General features: G+C 39.2%; 1 protein-coding gene across 8 annotated transcripts in view; it reads right to left on the bottom strand.

Moving 5' to 3' along the window:
• Nucleotides 1–17735, bottom strand: part of PATJ (PATJ crumbs cell polarity complex component) — a 368893-nt gene extending 351158 nt beyond the window's left edge. For 4 of the 8 annotated variants that reach the window (XM_070468067.1, XM_070468062.1, XM_070468070.1 and 1 more), the window contains exons 1-5: nucleotides 17606–17734; nucleotides 4668–4724; nucleotides 4406–4572; nucleotides 2234–2428; nucleotides 690–829 (exon numbers count right to left, since the gene is read on the bottom strand). In XM_070468067.1, the coding sequence (XP_070324168.1) occupies nucleotides 690–829; nucleotides 2234–2428; nucleotides 4406–4572; nucleotides 4668–4689 (524 nt within the window). In that variant the 5' untranslated portion in view covers nucleotides 4690–4724; nucleotides 17606–17734. Of the gene's footprint in view, nucleotides 1–689; nucleotides 830–2233; nucleotides 2429–4405; nucleotides 4573–4667; nucleotides 4725–17605 lie in introns of all 8 variants that reach the window. The other 4 variants (XM_070468068.1, XM_070468064.1, XM_070468063.1 and 1 more) reach the window with 2 other exon arrangements.
• Between the last annotated feature and the right edge of the window lie 437 nt (nucleotides 17736–18172).

Below are 18172 nucleotides of genomic sequence, written 5' to 3' on the forward strand. Positions count from 1 at the left end.
TGCTAGCTTTCTAACAGGCAATAATAACACTAATATATCTTTTTAAAAAGTAATAATATAATGAATAGTGTGCTTTTTAAATAAGAATAAACTAAAGAGCTGAAATCAAGTAGAGACAAAATACAAGTCTTGCATATAATCCTTAAAAAGATAAAACTCAGGCACAAGTGCAGAGAGGGAATCACATAGACTTCAGAGGGATTTTTGTTGACAATAAGTGAAATAAACAGCATGTTATGACCAATAAAAAAGTTGTTACAATCTCAAGTTTAATAAATAATGTAATATGTAGAATGTAAATTTCAATATGCCCATCTTACTGGTCAAACCATTGCTGTATCACATTTAGTTGTGAGAGAGTGTGATGGAATGGAAAGAACATGAGCTTTGCCATCAGACAGTCTGAGAATCACATCATAGTTCCAGCATTAATAGCTCTGTGACTATAGGGAAACCACTGAACTTCTCTAAACATTCACATCTATAAAATGGAATAATGATACTACTAGCTAGACTGATGCCACAAGTATATGTGAGAATATCTGCAAAAGGTCTGAAAAATGCATAAGAGGAAAGCTTTAGCTGCTATTGTTAACTGTTCTGGTATGACCAGTTTCTTACTCTCCTTAATGTTTTTCAGAATTGTGAGGAAAAAATTAGCAAAAAGCAAAATGAACACACTTCCTCACCTGCCAACTATACTCCCCGGCTGCACTTCCTTCACGAAGATGTTGACTTCTCCCAGATTTTGACCTCTAAGGGCCACCACACTGAATCCAAGGCCTCCAGTTGAGGGCCGTTCTATATCTATGTATTCGATTTGTCGGCCCTAATGAAGGGGGATTTTAAAAAAGTCAATTAAGTTTACATTTAACCAACCTGCCCATTCTAAGGAACTAACATCTCTATTTTGTAAATAGCCCCCAAACAGCTTCTCTTAAGTCATTTCTAGGAAACCAAATAAACTCAGCATTTCAGTAATAAATTATTTATTTCGGGAAATCCTCACTTGATTATTTTCAGTAGAACATAAGGGGGCATGTGCACTGCTCTGCAACCTCACGGAATTGGAGAGATATCTTCACACTTCATTCACAGTGTGAGATGAATCCCAAGCCAGACAAAAATTCCTGAGAAAAAAATGTCTTTTCCCATAGTAAATTCTAAATTACTTTTTATAATGAATTTCTCTAAATTCTCTTGAAGCAACATATTCTTATTTTCAAACAAGAAAAGCAAACTAGACTTATCAAAAAATACTCTAGTGTTAGACCTAAATCAGAATAGCTGCATTTTTTAGGGTTCTGTTTTTAATTCTAATGTGATAAATTAATATTTTATTAGGTTAATTCAAAAGATTACAGAAAGGCCACCATTCAAATGGGGCTACTTGTGACAAACAAGTATTTTATTGCTTTGGTGAATAATTGCATTTATTATATAAGAACTTCATAAATGTAATCAACTAATAAAAGCATCACATAAAAATGATTATTAGTCAAATTAAGAGGACAGAGCAATTAGATCAAAAAAGGAATTAGGTGTAGAACATTATTTAACTATCACACCTTAAATAGATTCTCTTTAACTTTCAAACTCAAGTTTCATTTTTTTAGGGTACTTGTTAGAAGGCAAGGTGAATAAAAGAAACTAGCACATCTAAAACTTCAACTGTCACTCACTTGATTTTAATAGATATTAAGGATGAAATGGGATTACTCTCTCAAATGTTTTCCTAGATGTTCTGAATTATAATTTTCCAAATTACATTTGGATTTTATATATACTATAAATTATATATACTAGATTTCCAAATTATATATACTAGATTTTCCAAATTATATTAGTTCTAACTCCCATTGATTCTGTTTTGACATAAAATTAAAAATAATTTCAAAGGAATTATATCACTTCAGCAGACATTATTTTTCCTTCTATGAGCAAAACTGTGAGAATCTCTTTCCTTATAAGTGTACAGATGTCTCAGACTGGAGTCATTGTCTTAAAAACTATCCTCACCATGCACGTGGATACTTTCCTCATGTAATTTTAAACAAATTTCCAACTCACAGATTAGAAAATAGTATCAACTCTTCCTAACAATATAAAAACACAAGCAAACAAAACACAGAGTAACACATTTTAGAAGCAAAAAGTATGAGTGTATGTCTCTTTTTTAACTTCCAACAAGAGAAATAAAGTTAAATAGTCCCCTGACAAGACATAACTTTACCTGGGCCATCTGTTGTATGACTGAGTTAAAATCTTCATTTCCTGACTTTGGAGTCCAAGAAAATAACCCAGATACAGTCAAGTTATTAGAGGACCTGTGGGCATTCCCATTAGTAATGGCACCATCCGTGAACACCAATAACCCTTTCCTAGAAAAATCAAAGTTGGCTGAACAATCTGAGGGTATATGGCTGAGCTGTTGGAGAAAAAAAAGAGAGAATTATCAACAGAAACCTACAGACAAGAAGTATTTCTATTTATTAAATGTTATATTTTATCTCTCACATGTATAATGGCATTCTAAATATATACATGTGAAAGAAATAAGATACAGATACATGAATCTGTGTTTATAAGGCTATAAATGTTTTATTTAGTATTATACAAAATGTTTAACTTGTTCTCATTTCCTGCCTTCTACTGTTATCTAGGTTAACGTAGCGTGTAATATAGCTCATTAAACTTTACATACCCAGACATGTCCAGTCACATAAACATGCATGTAAGACCCTGAGCCCTTCTGCATTGATCTATACATTTCAGTGGCTCAGTTGGTAAGGAATCTGCCTCCAGTGTAGGAGACTCGGGTTTGATCCCTGGGTCAGGAAGATCCCCTGGAGAAGGAAATGGCAACCTACTCCTGTACTCTTGCCTGGAGAATCCCATGGACAGAGGAGCAGGGCAGGCTACAGTCCATGGGATCACAAAGAGTTGGAGGCAACTGTGCAACTAACTTTCACTTTCATACATTTCCATGTGGGGAAACAAAAGATATGCAGGTAGTATATTCAAAGATAACTCAGCATTTATTAAGTGCTTGCTATAAGTAAAGTACTATACCAAAACTCTTATACAGTATATCACTTAACCTTTACAATAGTCCTAGAGATACTCTTATTTCATTTTGTGAACATGGAAACTGAAGCACACGGGGATTAAATAACCTGCCCATTAGTAGCAAATGTATTGCAGAGCCACTTAAACACTAGTGGGGAAAAAAAAAAGGTGGGGGGATTCAGTAATTAAGGAAAAAGAAAAATAGAGGTTAATTTTTAAAATATCATTGGCTAAGGGACTTCCCTGTTGGTCCAGTGGTTAAGATTAAGACTCTACACTCTTGATATAGGGAGCATGGGTTCAATCCCTGGTCAGGGAATGAAAATCTGTCATGCCTCATGGTGTGACCAAATTAATTAATTGATTGATTTAAAAATATCACTGGCTGATACAAGTACCAACACAATGGAACAAAGGAAATATCAAGAACAAATGTCATAAGACTCACAGAAAAAAATCAATACCCATAAAAACTCTATGAAAACACAGATAGGGAAATCACATGGATTTTATAGCTGAATGAATAAAATATGATTATTTACATAATAACTGCACACTAAATAAACATAAAACATTGTTATTATGATGGAGAAGTTGCTTAAGTCCAATTTTAGTCCAGTATGAATGATAGTTCTGTAGTGATCTTTCCCAACTTCTATTGCCACCAATAGCATTCACTGCTGTGATGTACTCATTCCATTATCAGAGAATATAGAAGCTTCAGTATGGGGAATGCTAAAATTCTGGTATAAATTTTGATCTAGGGAAAGTAATTCACAGAAAGACATATGTGCAGAATTTAATCCTTAGTTAGTTATAGAAAAATCACTTGCTAAATATTTATGGATAGGCATTTTGGTTTATCAGCAAAAAGCATTTTTTCCCCAAATTTTGTTAATTTTCACATAACAACTCTGCTATATTATCTTCAACTACATTTAAAATTCTGCCCATATTTAATCTATAAGATAGCTACTATTCAAGCTCAGCTTCTAGAACAGATGATTTAAAATCAATTTGTGATCCCTGACCCCAAAATAGAACAACCAGGAAAGTAGGTAAAACTCTTAATTGACATCACTCCAAGCAGAGGGGCTATGTGTCCTGTAATTCTGAAGAAAATGTTGAGCATTTTCAAAGCATCTGAACTTTACATACATAAGCCAAACACAAAACTTATTATCAACATTTTTAAACTATCTATGCCAATGCTACCTGCACACAAGTCCCAATACAGTCTCCTTGTGGAATTCAGAGTAGACTGTATCTGTCTCCTTCTATCTTTCTTTGTTGGTTTGAATAATAGCAACAGGTAAAATCTTGATGGGTAACTTACTTGCCCCTTCAGTTGCTTGATGGACTGTTGAAGTGTGAGTATCTGGTTGAAAAGGGGGCTCTTTAGTGTCTCATAAAACAGAGAGAGCTTTTCATTCTGCGAAGTGTCACCCTTCTCCTGCAATTTCATTTTCAAGCGATCAAGAACTTGCAGGACCTGCAGTTTATCTTTTTTAAGAAGGATAATGAGTACAAGTTAAATCCCATCTTACATTCCATTTTTGAATAATTAACTTAGTGAAAGAAGTATATATCTAGTTTACCTGTAGCAGGATTTTCAGGCATTTTGAATTACTGTCTTCAATCACTTTTAAAGAAACCTAAAACAAAATTGTAAATACAACAGAAAAATTATTTTCAACTGGTGTACACGATTCTACAGTCCTAGAGAAAAGTCAAAGAAAACCTCAAGAACATTCTCCATCAAAAGATTTCATTCAAGAAATTCAAATTAAAAGCCATACACAGCCACTAAAATGGCTAAAACTAGAAAGCAAACAGGTATTGTAAGTGGTGACAAAAATGTGAAGTAACTGGACTCTGACACATTGCTAGTAGGAACGTAAAATGGCACAAACACTTTGAATAACTGTTTGACAGTTTTTTGGAAGTTAAAACTACATTTACTATATGACCCAGTACTTTTCCACTTCTAAACACTCACCCAAAAGTGAAAATATATGCCCACAAAAGACTTATGCAAAAATGTTTAGGGAATTCCTTGGTGGTCCAGTGGTTAGGATTCAGTGTTTTCACTGCCAAGGGCCAGGGTTCAATCCCTGGTCAGGAAACTAAGATCCCACAAGTTGTAGGATGTGGCCGAAAAACAGCAACATAGCATTTTTCTTTATAAAAGCCCCAAATCAGAAAAACCCAAATGTCTAATAACAGATTAAAAGATAAATCAATTAAGATATGTAAACAAAATAGAATATCCAGAAATAAAAAGGGAAAACATTACTGATACACACAACAAAGATGAATCTCAAAAACAGTGTTGAGGGAAAAGAAACAGACCAAAGAGAATATGATTGCCTGGGCACAGTGAAAAGGAGTTGACTAGGAAAATATCTGAGGGAGCTTTTTTGGGGTGATGGAAATGTTCTTTTTTTTTTTATAATGTCCTATGTTTTGAAAGGACTATCACTTAAATCGATGTGTACATTTATTATAATTCATTGACCTACATATTTTTGTATATTTTATTGTATGTAAGTTATACTTAAAGAAAGTTAATTAAAAAGAGAGGGAGAGAGAGATCCTAGGCTGGAAAAGGACATCCAAATAACGGATAAAGAAGATATTAGAGAGATTAGGGGAAAAAATCCAAACTAGTCATCAAATGATAATCACCCAATCTGGCATTGTCCATGGATAATGTTTCTTTAATTCCAATGATTTGCTCAAACTAGCCTAAAATGTAATCAAAACTCAAAAAGTTAGGACTTCCCTGGTGACTCAAGGTGGAGAGTCCACCTCCGGATGCAGAGACACAGACTCAATCCCTGGGCCAGGAGGATCCCACACGCCCTGGAGTGGCTGAGCCCATGAACCACAACTACCAAGCCTCTGTTCTGGAGCCCGGGAGCCATGCAACTACTGAGCCCACAGACAGCGACCACTGAAGTCTGCGCCCTAGAGCCAGGGCTCCGCAACCAGAGAAACCATGACACTGAGAAGTTCTCCCGCTGCAACTAGAGGAATCCCCGCTCGCCGCAACTCGAGAAAAGCCCGCACAACAACAAAGATTCTGCACAGCCAAAAAAAAAAAACCCTCAAGATTTTGGCAAACCCTTTTCTCTGTTGAAAATGGCACTTTCACAGTGGTCACTTAAACAAAACAAAACAAACCACAGCGATCACTTTCACTACGATACTTTCATATCACATACACTATGGAAGTGTATCACTTTCACAGTGGTACACTATTGTAAATGAACCATCTAAGAAACATGAGCATGACACAGTCACACTATTCTTACATCATCTCTGAATACACTTTGAACACAATCTTTATCTTCTAACTCAAGGTCATTAAGCAAGAAAGCATATTAAAAATCAGTAAGAGATGCTTTTGGCATTGATAAAAGGTTCCTATATTCCATTCAAATATTCACTGGATTCCATGTGAATAGAGCATCACAAAAAATCTTGTGATGTGCTCAGCATCTCAACTATGCAGTCCTTAAAACTACTCACTGACAGCTAAATGTGAATAATGGAAGGGTAGTCACAATGGCACTGTCCTTTTCTGTGGCAGAACTTAGTCCAAGAGTGGACAAGAGCAGCTTTGTGGCCACTAATACTGTACATCAACCTCTCTAAATCAAAGAAAGCAAGCTAAAACTATGAAGTGCTACTTTTTATATTAGATTGGCATTTTCTAATAATAGCTTGTACCCCAGATGTCATAGAAAAACAGGTGGGAAAATAAATCTGCACAATCTTCTAGGAGAGCAACTGAGCAATATCTATCAATATATTAAATTCATACTCTCTTCTACCCAGAATATTAACTTCTGAGTGTATCTCCTAAAGAAAAGAGAGGCAAAAAGGCACACAGATGATGTACAAGCACATTTGCTGCATTGCTTTTAACAATAAAACTCCTGGAAAAATTAACCTATCAAAATCAGTCATTAAAATAATGAATATGGTTGAAATGTATTGAAACAGGAATGAGTGGGTAATGGTTATCAGCAAGCCTGTGGCTCAATCCTTCATCGAGGGATTCCCAGATTGATGCCAGGCCTCCTTTGTGCAAACAAGCTAAAAGGTTTTAATAGATAACACAGTTTCTCATTTTAAAATGTCAGGAAATACCTGAGCTGTCTTAATTGCTATTGTAAATAATCTGAGAACATATGGATTTATAGAGCATAACTGGCTGGAAGATGAGAGGTAATCACAAAGACATTTTCTATTTGGGGAATTAATGCAGTATAAATCTTGGGATTCCCCAAACCGAAGAGGCTTCCTTTAAGAAAATGTTTCTGTGTATGTTTTTCACAACTGGTCTGGTAACCCCAAACAAAACAAAAAATAACATGGTCCTAGGTTGAATTTTACTCAACACATTAAAAATATCAGTAAAAGTCTGTTAAAAATCATACTGAAAGTCTGTTAGAAATACATTTATGAGTAACTTAACATCAGTCTATGTGTAAGGAGGTATTTTAAGCATGCTGATAATATGTCCTAGTATGAAACAGTGACTTTCTTTGGAAGCTGTGTCTGCTGGCTGGGGGTTCCTCCAGAAAGGAATTTTGTGCTAGTTCCTGTGTTCCTCTTTCTTGCCTGTAACCTCGGAATCACGATTAAGGTTTGGTGCTGGGCAAGAGCTCTCATTTACAGGAGGGCAATTCAACCCTTTGTGTTAACACAGGAACACCAGCTAATCCATGCATGTGTGTTCAGTCACTCAGTCGTGTCTGACTCTGCAGCCCCATGAGCTGTATGTAGCTCGCCAGACTCTTCTGGCCACAGAACTTTCCAGCCAAGGATACTGGAATAGGTTGCTACTTCCTACTCCAGGGGATCTTCCCGACCTAGGGAATCGAAGCTTACACCTCCTGCACTGGCAGGCAGATTCTCTACCACTGCACCACCTGGAAGCCCCATTATCTAACAGACACATCGAACAACAATAAGTTTCAGGATATATGAACTATTTTCCCCCTTTTTAAGAAAATAATATATATTGGTGTATGTATCATTTTCTAGATTTAGAAAGATAGTCAATATAATAATAATGATAACTTAGGGGAAGAAGTGAGGAAGGGGAGATAAAAAATTAGACCTGTACTTTATAAATACTAGGGCTGTTTTTTTTATTTAAAAAGCATGTATTATGTTTATAACTTGAAAAGTAAAAGGGACAAAATGGCTAAGACGGCCTAATGAGAGATCAAGATAGATATATAGCAAGAAAATGACAACACAATAGGATGATTATATTGTAAGGCATATACATGCAATAGCAAGGGAGTGTACAGCATGCAAAATAGATGGGGAAACGATGGAAACAGTGAGAGACACTTTTGGGGGGTTCCAAAATTCCTGTAGATGGTGACTGCAGCCATGAAATTAAGACACTTGCTCCTTGGAAGAAAAGCTATGACAAACCCATACAGCATATTAAAAAGCAGAGACATTACTTCACCAACAAAGGTCTGTCTAGTCAAAGCTATGGTTTTTCCAGTAGTCATGTATGGATGTGAGAGTTGGACTGTAAAGAAAGCTGAGCGCAGAAGAATTGATGCTTTGAAACTGTGGTGTTGGAGAAGACTCTTGAGAGTCCCTTGGACTGCAAGGAGATCCAACCAGTCAATACTAAAGGAAATCAGTCCTGAATATTCATTGGAAGGACTGATGCTGAAGCTGAAAACTCCAATACTTTGGTCACCTGATGCAAAGAACTGACTCATTGGAAAAGACCCTGTTGCTGGGAAAGACTGAAGGTGGGAGGAGAAGCGGACAACAGAGGGTAAGATGGTTGGATGGCAGATAGCATCACCGATGTGATGGCTATGAGTTTGAGTGGGCTCCAGGAGATGGTGACGGACAGGGAAGCCTGGGGTGCTGCAGTCCACAGGGTGGCAAAGAGTCAGACATGACTGAGTGACCGAACTGAACTGGACATGTGCTCAGAGAAATCATAAAAGGAGAGTGACTGCCCTGCCCACGGAAGTTTGGGAATGTTGGAATGAGAACACACGAGAGACCTCTCTCAGAAAAAGAATGGAGTCTAAAAGCAGAGTGATCATTTGTCCTCATTTGCCTAAAATAGTCTCAGATTACTCAGCATCTTTATTAATAGCAATCCATTTCACTCTCAGAAGGGTTCCAGTTTGAATGACATATAGGGTGCCCTGAGTTAAGGACTTCTTAAATTTTAGTGAGCCTCACGATCACCCTGAGCGATTGCTAAAGCACAAATCGTAGGACCCACTCCTAGTGTGTCTGATCCTGTACATCCAAGCCAAGTCCTGAGAATCTGCATGTCTAACAAAGTTCCCCTGTAATCCTAGTGCGGCTAGTCTAGAGACCCAATCAGAGAATTACCACATACAGGTATAAAAGTGCATGACTCTCAGTGAACTAGTAACTAGCTCTGAATGAACTACTATAAGGTCTCTAAAGGCAGCAGAAAGGGCAAAAAAGTAATTCAGACCAGTGTTACTACACATGTAGACTGTGGATTGATGCTTCACCCACAGAGATAAGCACCAAAACTGGTACTTAAGCATTTAGAAACCATGGAATGTGGCAGTCATGTAGGTCTATGAAATTTAGTAATAATAAACACAACTTACATTGTGTTTATTTTCATAATTTCCTTTTTCTAACAATTCATTTTTCTAATAATTTCATAAATATGTCAGTCCTTGAAAGACTAGGAGGGGGAACCCTAATCTTTCATCACTGAGTCTGAGAAGCACTGGTTCAGACAGACTATTTTGAGAGGGTCCTTGTAAATAATGCTAAGTAGACTACTCTTTATCCTGTGAGCAGCAGGAAGCAATCAGAGGCTTTTAAGTAGGGAAATATTGAGTCCAGATTTCTATTTAAAAAGGTAATTCTGGTAACAAGATAGATTAGTGGTCTTCAAACTTTTTGAAACACACATTCCCATCAGTTAAAAATACATTGACCACTCCCCTTACCATCATTATAAATATATATTACTATATTTACATGTTATATGTGTTTTAAAATATACATAAAATGGAAGCATCATGAGAGCAAGGAAAAAATAAAAAGCAAAGTTTTATTGTCCTTTTCTTACTCTCTCAAAAGATCTTCCTGCACATTTTGAAAACCATGGTGGTCAATATCTTTCAGTAAGGATTCAGGTTAGAACCTGGTTAGCCATCCAATCCTACGACTCATATTTATTAAAAGCTAAACTATGTCCACGGAACACACCTGGATAATTACCACAACTTCATGATGTTAAGTAATATCTAGGGAAGGGCACTAGGGCTTTCAGAGTATATGAGGTCAGAAGGAAGAAATGCAATAACTGTATAACTGACCATCCAGGAAGTAGCATGTACACTAAATGGAACCCATGTTTCATTCATTTTATGGTCATAGGAAATCTTTGGCCAAAGAATTTTGACCTCTTTGGCTGGGCAGAGAAACTAACAGGGCTTACAGCAAGGAATTCCAAGCTTGTTTAGACATGGTAAAGCTGAGTCTACCTTGTGGTAGACAGGCTACCTACAATGGGTCAGAGGCCAGGCATTAAAATGCCACAGCGTGCTGCCGTCCTCAGAGCTGCACAGACTCCAGAGAACCAGTAGTCTATTATGTTTAACAGCTTCCACTCCATCATTGATCAAGAGAGTTTGTGCCATGAATTTTTCATGTCTGGTTCACTGTGGGATTTGATTGAAGGAAATTATTATAATATTGTGGTTTTTAAAAAATACCCATGCCCTTAGCCATTACCAATTAATGCAATATTTGAGAAAAACTGCTGCAGAGTTAGAAATTTAATTTGATTTAAATTTCTAGGTGGAGGAAACTTATTGAAAAGATTTATTAACTGCCTTAGTTCAAGAATGTAGGCCAATTAAGGACCCTGAGAAACAGACTCTGCAGATTCCCAGTAGCACACAAGACTGTAACTCCCTAAGACATCTATGTTTCTTTCTTAAATTGAGCAAGATATCTTATGTCTTGAAAATTTGGTTTAACAAGACATCTTATATTTTTATCTTAGAAAACTGAAAGAAAAGATCGCTGGCATCCTGTATAAGGGAAGCACAGGTAGTCAGCCTGTTATTGCAGGTGAAATCGGGCAGATCACAGTTAGACTGCAGGTAACTCTTCAATAGCAATTCCCCAGAGCTCAAGGAAACTGGGGACTCTGAACAATCTAAATGCTATTAACTACAGATGAAGTCATGATTTCAGAGGTTATTCAAAAATTGGAATACATGAGCAACTTTAAATTTCTATTGCTTCCTCAGCAGAGCAAAGCTCAAGTTGTATCTAGTTGCCATGGCCATGTCTTCAAAGCTCACTGTTTATGAAGTATTGATTAAATAGAAAACAAACTCTCCTCGCCAGGGAGTAACAGTGGCTCTTCACTCAAACTACAGATAAACACACCTGCTGCCATCCTAGTGTAGAGTCAAGACAGGTCTCCTAGCCTGCATCCCTATCAAACAGCAAAGCCTTTTCTAAACCCCTTAGATGTTAAAAAAAAAAAAAATAAATACTGTATTTTTGGCTGCCATCAAAACACCATACTCCTGGAATTTTGGAAACAGATGTGTATAAATTATAAAATGATCCTGATATTTCAGGGCCATGTGCCTAAGCCACAGGCAATGTTTAAGTCCACTTAATGTTGGACATTTAGGACATGCTGAAGTCAAAGCTGAAAGATTCCATGTTAAACTCAGAATCAGAACTGAAAACTAAGTCACTTTATCAGAATAATTCAATTAGATACATACTAACTTTTCTCACTAAACAATTCATAGTTAACCAAAGCATATCAGTTTCTGCCTATAACCTGTCCATTGTGTATAAACAAAGTTAAACTGTTTTATGACATGTTCTTTTTTTCCTGTTGGTGGCAGTTTTTTTCCAATGGTCAGCAAAAAAAATAAATAATAAACTGGGCAATTTTCACTCACAGATCTCTGATGTGTAGCCAGTCACTCACTCTCTGAAAGAACCAGGCATTCACACTCCTCATTAATGGTTAGTTTCTACCTCAAATATTCTATTCAGTTCTTCCCACATTGCAGACTGTACGCCCTTAACCTCTCCCAGAAATAGAGTCATGCCACATTTGGGATGCTTGTGATACTCAAAACAATCCGAACAAATTGTGAAATAGGCCAAACTATTCCCTGGTGGCTCAGATGGTATCCACCTGCAGTGTGGGAGACCTGGGTTCGAACCCTCGGTTGGGAAGATCTCCTGGAGGAGGGCATGGCAACCCACTCCAGTATTCTTGCCTGGAGAATCCCCATATCCAAAGGACCCTGGCAGGCTACAGTCTATGGGGTTGAAAAGAGTTGGACGACGACTAAGCACTTGCTTCAGACACCTTTCACACTAATGTTCACCCTTCTCTTGACCTTTTCCCAAAATCCATTTCATCTGTCATTAAATCAAGTAACTAGTTTTTGGGTGCCTACTATGTACACTGCAGGATCATTCTGTATAATGTCTCATTTATCTTAACAATGTATCATCTTTTTGCAAACACAGAAAAGATCTTGCAATTTCAAAAACTAAGGGGAAAGCACTCTGAAAGGGTAATGACAGGAAGACTGCAACTGCCACTTTGTGGGGAGGGAAGGTCAACTGCTGAAGGCTTTTTCAGCAACTAGCTACTTCAAAAATGAGAGTCAGAGATTTCACATTTTCAACAGGGAGGGAAAGAACGTTTGTAAACTTGACCATCAACATCTACTTACTTCATCTTCCTCTCCTACCACACTCCCTCCTGAAGCTTCATTTCAAGTTCCAGAAAATAATACGGTGAGGGACTGCCTTTCCCATTGCAGAAGCCTTACCCAGGCCCTGTTATCAACATCATGCCTGTCAATTAAGGGCTAAAGTTAAATGAAAACAGGTCTGTCTGTCCCTGAAATGCTGCAGACCTGGGCCTCAAAGCTATCTGCTAACCAGACATGTGCACACCATCAAAGCAAAGGGCAACAGTGGTTTGGTTTGTTGTTTTAAGATCAATATTAGAGAATGCTCATTTCACAGAGATTTTACTAACTTCATTTAACCACAAGGCAGCTTCACAAATGCACGCAGTCAATATAGAGACAATTCAAATCTGAAATTCTTCAAACATAAACTACCTTTGTTTACAATATTACTGGGTGGCAGGGTTTTAAACTATATAAATGGCAATTATACTATATGTTTATCCTTTAGCTTTATCTCAATTTTACATTTTTAAGATTTAGTCATGATGATATACAAGCTCCTTTTCATTCACTGTAACTACATGATTAGTAGGAATTCATGATTCATTCACCTAATCTCCTGTTGAGCATTCCCTACTGGTCACTAACACAAACAAGGGATTAGAACTAAATATCTTTTTTGATAAGCAACTTTTTTCCAGGTGATTCAATAATCAATTCTCAAAATACAGGAGAATCTATAGTTTACAAACTTTGAAATCATAGAGACCTGGGTTCCATTCTTGGAACCAGCTCTGTGTTCTTGTGGCCAATTGCTAAAATTCTCCTATATTTTAGCTTCCTTATTTATAAAGTAATTAATAAAAGTATTACATATCTATAGTTGGATGGACTAAATAAGAGATTATAAAGCAGCCTGAATGCAGTGAAGATTCAATAAACAGTAGCTACCTGGTGACTCAGCAGTAAAGAATTCACCTGCTATACAGGAGACACCCAGGTATCTTCCTGGGTCGGGAAGATACCCTGGAGGAGGGCATGACAACCCACTACAGTATTCTTGCCTAGAGTCTCATAGACAGAGGAGCCTGGCAGGCTACAGTCCACAGGTTCGCAAAGAGTCAGACACGACTGAAACAACGGCGCACACACTATTATTATTATTAATATCTCTTTTCAATTAAAATTATATAAGCTATTTGGGGGCTTCAAAAAAACAAGTAATTGTTTTAGCTGCGATTTTTCTTCTGTAGTCAGTAGTAGTTGCTTCTCAAAAAACTAAAAAAAATTTCACCAATGCAATGAATACAAGGGAGGTGGGAGTGGGGATGCCTAAATTTGGGAGTTTAAAAAAAAATCAATTTATAAATCAAAATGTAAGGGCTTCAGTAAACCAAACCCTCTTAAGGATAAACATATATTGAATCCTAACCCACTGCTATTCAATAGAAATATAGTGTGAGCCACAGATGTAATTTAAAATTTTTTAGTAGCGACATGTAACGCAAAAAGAAACAAGTAAAAGTAATTTAAATAATATATTTAATTGTCGTTGTCATTTAGTTGCTAAGTCATGTCTGACTCTGCAACTTCATGGACTGCAGCCTGCCAGGCTCCTCTGTCCATGGGATTTCCCAGGCAAGAACACTTGAGTGGGTTGCCATTTCCTTCTCCAGGTTATTTTAATTATCCTAATATATATAAATTATCATTTCAATATGTCAATAATATTAAAACTAAGGTATTTAGGTTTTTACACTGTCTTCAAAATTTGATGTCTATTTATACTTACAGTCTATTTATATATTTCAACCCCAACTAGCCCTATTACAAGTGCTTAATCACAAAAGCAAGTGGCTAACCATGCCGTCAGTGCAGTTTTAACCTAGGTTTTTTCAGAAAGATCTCTGTATAGTGTTTTTAACAAAGACTTTTATCAGCTAATACAGCCTCGACACCTTTTATCAAAGTAACTGTCAGAATGAGGGAGCATCCCTCGTGGCTCAGCAGTAAAGAATTCACCTGCAATGCGGGAGACACCGGTTCGAACCCTGGGTTGGGTTGGGAAGACCACCACCACCACCACCACCACCCCACCACCCCCCGCCGCCCCGGAGGAAAGAATGGCAACCCATTGCAGCATTCTTGCCAGGAAAATTCCATGGACAGAGGAGCCTAGCAGGCTTCAGCCCATTGGGTCACAAAGGGTTGGACGTGACCAAAGCACTGAGCAGAGCAGATCAAAATGAGACCACTTTAAAACTAGACTTTTTTTTTTAATGCTTCTAAATAACTTTATTTTTTTTCCATTTATTTTGATTAGTTGGAGGCTAATTACTTTACAATATTGTAGTGGTTTCTCCCAATAAAAACAACAAACTCCTTCATTCTATCAGAATTCAACATCTCAGTGGATGAGCAAAAAGCGGGAGAAGAATGTCTTACGGTTTATAAGACACATTCTTTAACATTATTTCATTTCAACCTCCCCAAACTCAGTGAGGTAGATTATTTACAAATGGGAAAACAGGGGCAGAGTCAAGTGACTTGCCAACAGTTATATGGTAGGTGGACTTAATTTGCTGTCTACAAACTCTGCAGGCTACACAGTTGTGCAAACACAAAAACTAACCAGGTCTTTTTCATTTTTCTCTCTCCATTAGCACCAGAACCTAGAATGAATGCTTTTTAAAAAGGCATCCAACTCTACTCAAAAACATCTGAATGGGGTGGGGGCGGGAAGGGGTGGGTATGGCAAACAGCAATGGTCAAGGGATCTCAAAAATTAAGGTGGAATAGACCTGTTTCTCAAAAAGTTTATTCTACTACCAAGGTGAGCAAAATCTTGAGTAAACAAATTAAACCCACTTTAGTTTCCCCAACCTAATGTATTTTTGTTAAAGTTTAACAAAGCAGAGATAGACTGCTTGGTTGTTTAGTTAAAGGATAATTATTAAGTGCTCTTAAATACAAATGCAATTACAAGGACTACTGAATGCTGAGCCACTGTCTAAGAATCACAAGGTTCTAAAAGGTGAATTCATCATGGGAAAATACACAGATTTTTCTTTTAAAGAATACTCAATGATAGGCAAGATACCATAATGATATTAGTGCTTACTTTCAATGGTAGGTGTGTTTGTGTGTGCTTTTAGTTCCTTTCCTGAAAATTATCTCCATTATTTCTACAATAACTACATTAACTTTATAGTTATGAACTATAAGGGGCTTCCCCTGTGGCTCAGCTGGTAAAGAATCCACCTGCAATGCGGGAGACCTGGGTTTAATCCCTGGGTTGGGAAGATCCCCTGAAGAAGGGAAAGACTGCCCACTCCAGGATTCTGGCCTGGACACGATGGTGACTTTCACTTTCACTTTCATAGTTATAAAAACTATTAATACACGACCAGAACTTATTAAAGCACCTTTAAACACAAATGAGGGCTTAATATAATTTATTTCCAACTTTAAACACAACCATTATTCTGATATAACAAGCTCACCTTATGCAGCCCTTAATAGGATCTCAATTAGAGAAGGGCAAATTTCTTTAGAACACAGTTTATAAATTCTATATGTAAAGAACCATCCAGTTCTGTTACTTATTAATTTTCTTATTTTAAATTTTGAACAATTCTTATAAAGATGGTATGGGGCCTAGAAACAGACAAACTCACTATAGCTAAAAGTCGCTACCTTGCCTAACTTTTTCAGATATTGCAAAACGAACCGATTTTAGTTTTTACCTCCACTCCTCCCTAGCTTTTCCTTTCAAAAGCTTTGAGCATATAAATTGACAGCCTAGGATCTTAGACTGCCTACAAGTGGTATTAACATACTCGGTGTAACAGACGTCTTTATTTTCTAGGTCTCCAGAAGTCTTCTCAGCTCTTTTAAGAAACATTTGTTTATTGCACACCTACCAATGGCCAGACTCTGAACGCAGCTGAGAAGGTCCTTAAAGGCCACCCTCTCAATCTCGCAGACAAACCAGTAAACAACTAATTCAAATCCAAAGTGATAAGAGCCATCTGGAGATATGACAAAGTGCCAAGACAACACTTCAGGGGGAGATTAATTCGGCTTGCTAGGTGTCCCTGGAGGGTTGAGATGCTTGGAGGAGGTAAGGGGAAAGGATGTGAAAATGCTTTGCTGAGCTTGACTTAGAGCAGGAATCCTGCGATTTCCCCAAAGGCTGGAGGCAGAGCGCTCTCCGCCTGGTCCTCCCCACCTAAAGAGTGAGGCTAGCAGAGCCTAGGCCTGACGGTCGGCCTGGGAGCTCGGCTACGTGACCACCAGCAACCAGATGGGGACCTGGGCACCCCGTCCTCCGGGACCCCGAGCAGGCCACCACCTGTTCACTCCTTTCACTGTCACCAGTTGGGGCGACTCTGCCCAGCTCTCGGGGCGAAGCGCAGGCACCCATATGGGTGCAAAATTTGGTCCCGGCCTCTCCCGGTACAGAGCAGGGCCGAGATTTGAGGGCCGCCAGGGCGCGGCGGGGCGGCTGCGCGGCCCGCGGCCTCCGGCGAGCCCAGCACCGAGGGGCGGGGATCACCGTGGGGCCCCAGCGCCCCACGCAGGAGGACGGCACCCCGCGCCCTCCGCGGCCTGGCCGAGCGCCCAGCGGCGCCCAGGGTCTCCCGTGCCCACTCTTCCCGGACGAGTGACGGAGAGCGCGCCGGGACAGAGCGGGAGGCTCCGGACGCGGGGAGAGCGGCCCCGTCCGGTTCGAGGCGCGGGGTCCCCGCGGCGCAGCGCGCGCCTGCCCGGCTGGCCCCCCGCTTTACCTGATCGAGCGGAGGCGCCGGTGGGAGCCCGGAGCTGGCGGGCGGGCAGGTTCGGCGTCAGCCCTCCCTCACCTGGGCGGAAGTGAGAAGCCCCGGGCGACCTCACCTGGCAGGCCCTCCCCTCTCTCCTGCCCTCCCCGGCCGGGGCGGGGCGCCGAGGTGGCGCGGGAGGGGCGGGAGGCGAGTCTGGGGCTGCTGGCGGCCGACTCGCGGGGTAGCGCAGGGGCGTGAGCTTCTCTACTTTCCGCAGGTGAAGTTCTGCTGGGCGAGGGAGTGCTAAGGCGCCAGGAAAAGGTGGGGCCTGGGGGTCAAGACGGTAGACGAAAGCCCAGTGGTGGGGAGACCTGGTTGGACCGGTGTGGGAGGGCCGGGCTGCGAGGAGACCTGAAATCAAGGAAACTAAAGAAGGACATTGATGAAAGGATTTGGTCCAATCTGCGTGGTCCCTCTCTGTACCTCTCCTTCCCCGTTCTGTCACCTCTCCCTTGTGTCTTCATCTGTTGACCCAACGTAAAATTCTAAGTATAACTGAGGTTATTTTTTTCTCATTTAGTTGAGGAAAGAAAC

This window comes from Odocoileus virginianus, chromosome 5 (assembly GCF_023699985.2).
Source record: "Odocoileus virginianus isolate 20LAN1187 ecotype Illinois chromosome 5, Ovbor_1.2, whole genome shotgun sequence".
NCBI classification, from domain to species: Eukaryota; Metazoa; Chordata; class Mammalia; order Artiodactyla; family Cervidae; genus Odocoileus; species Odocoileus virginianus.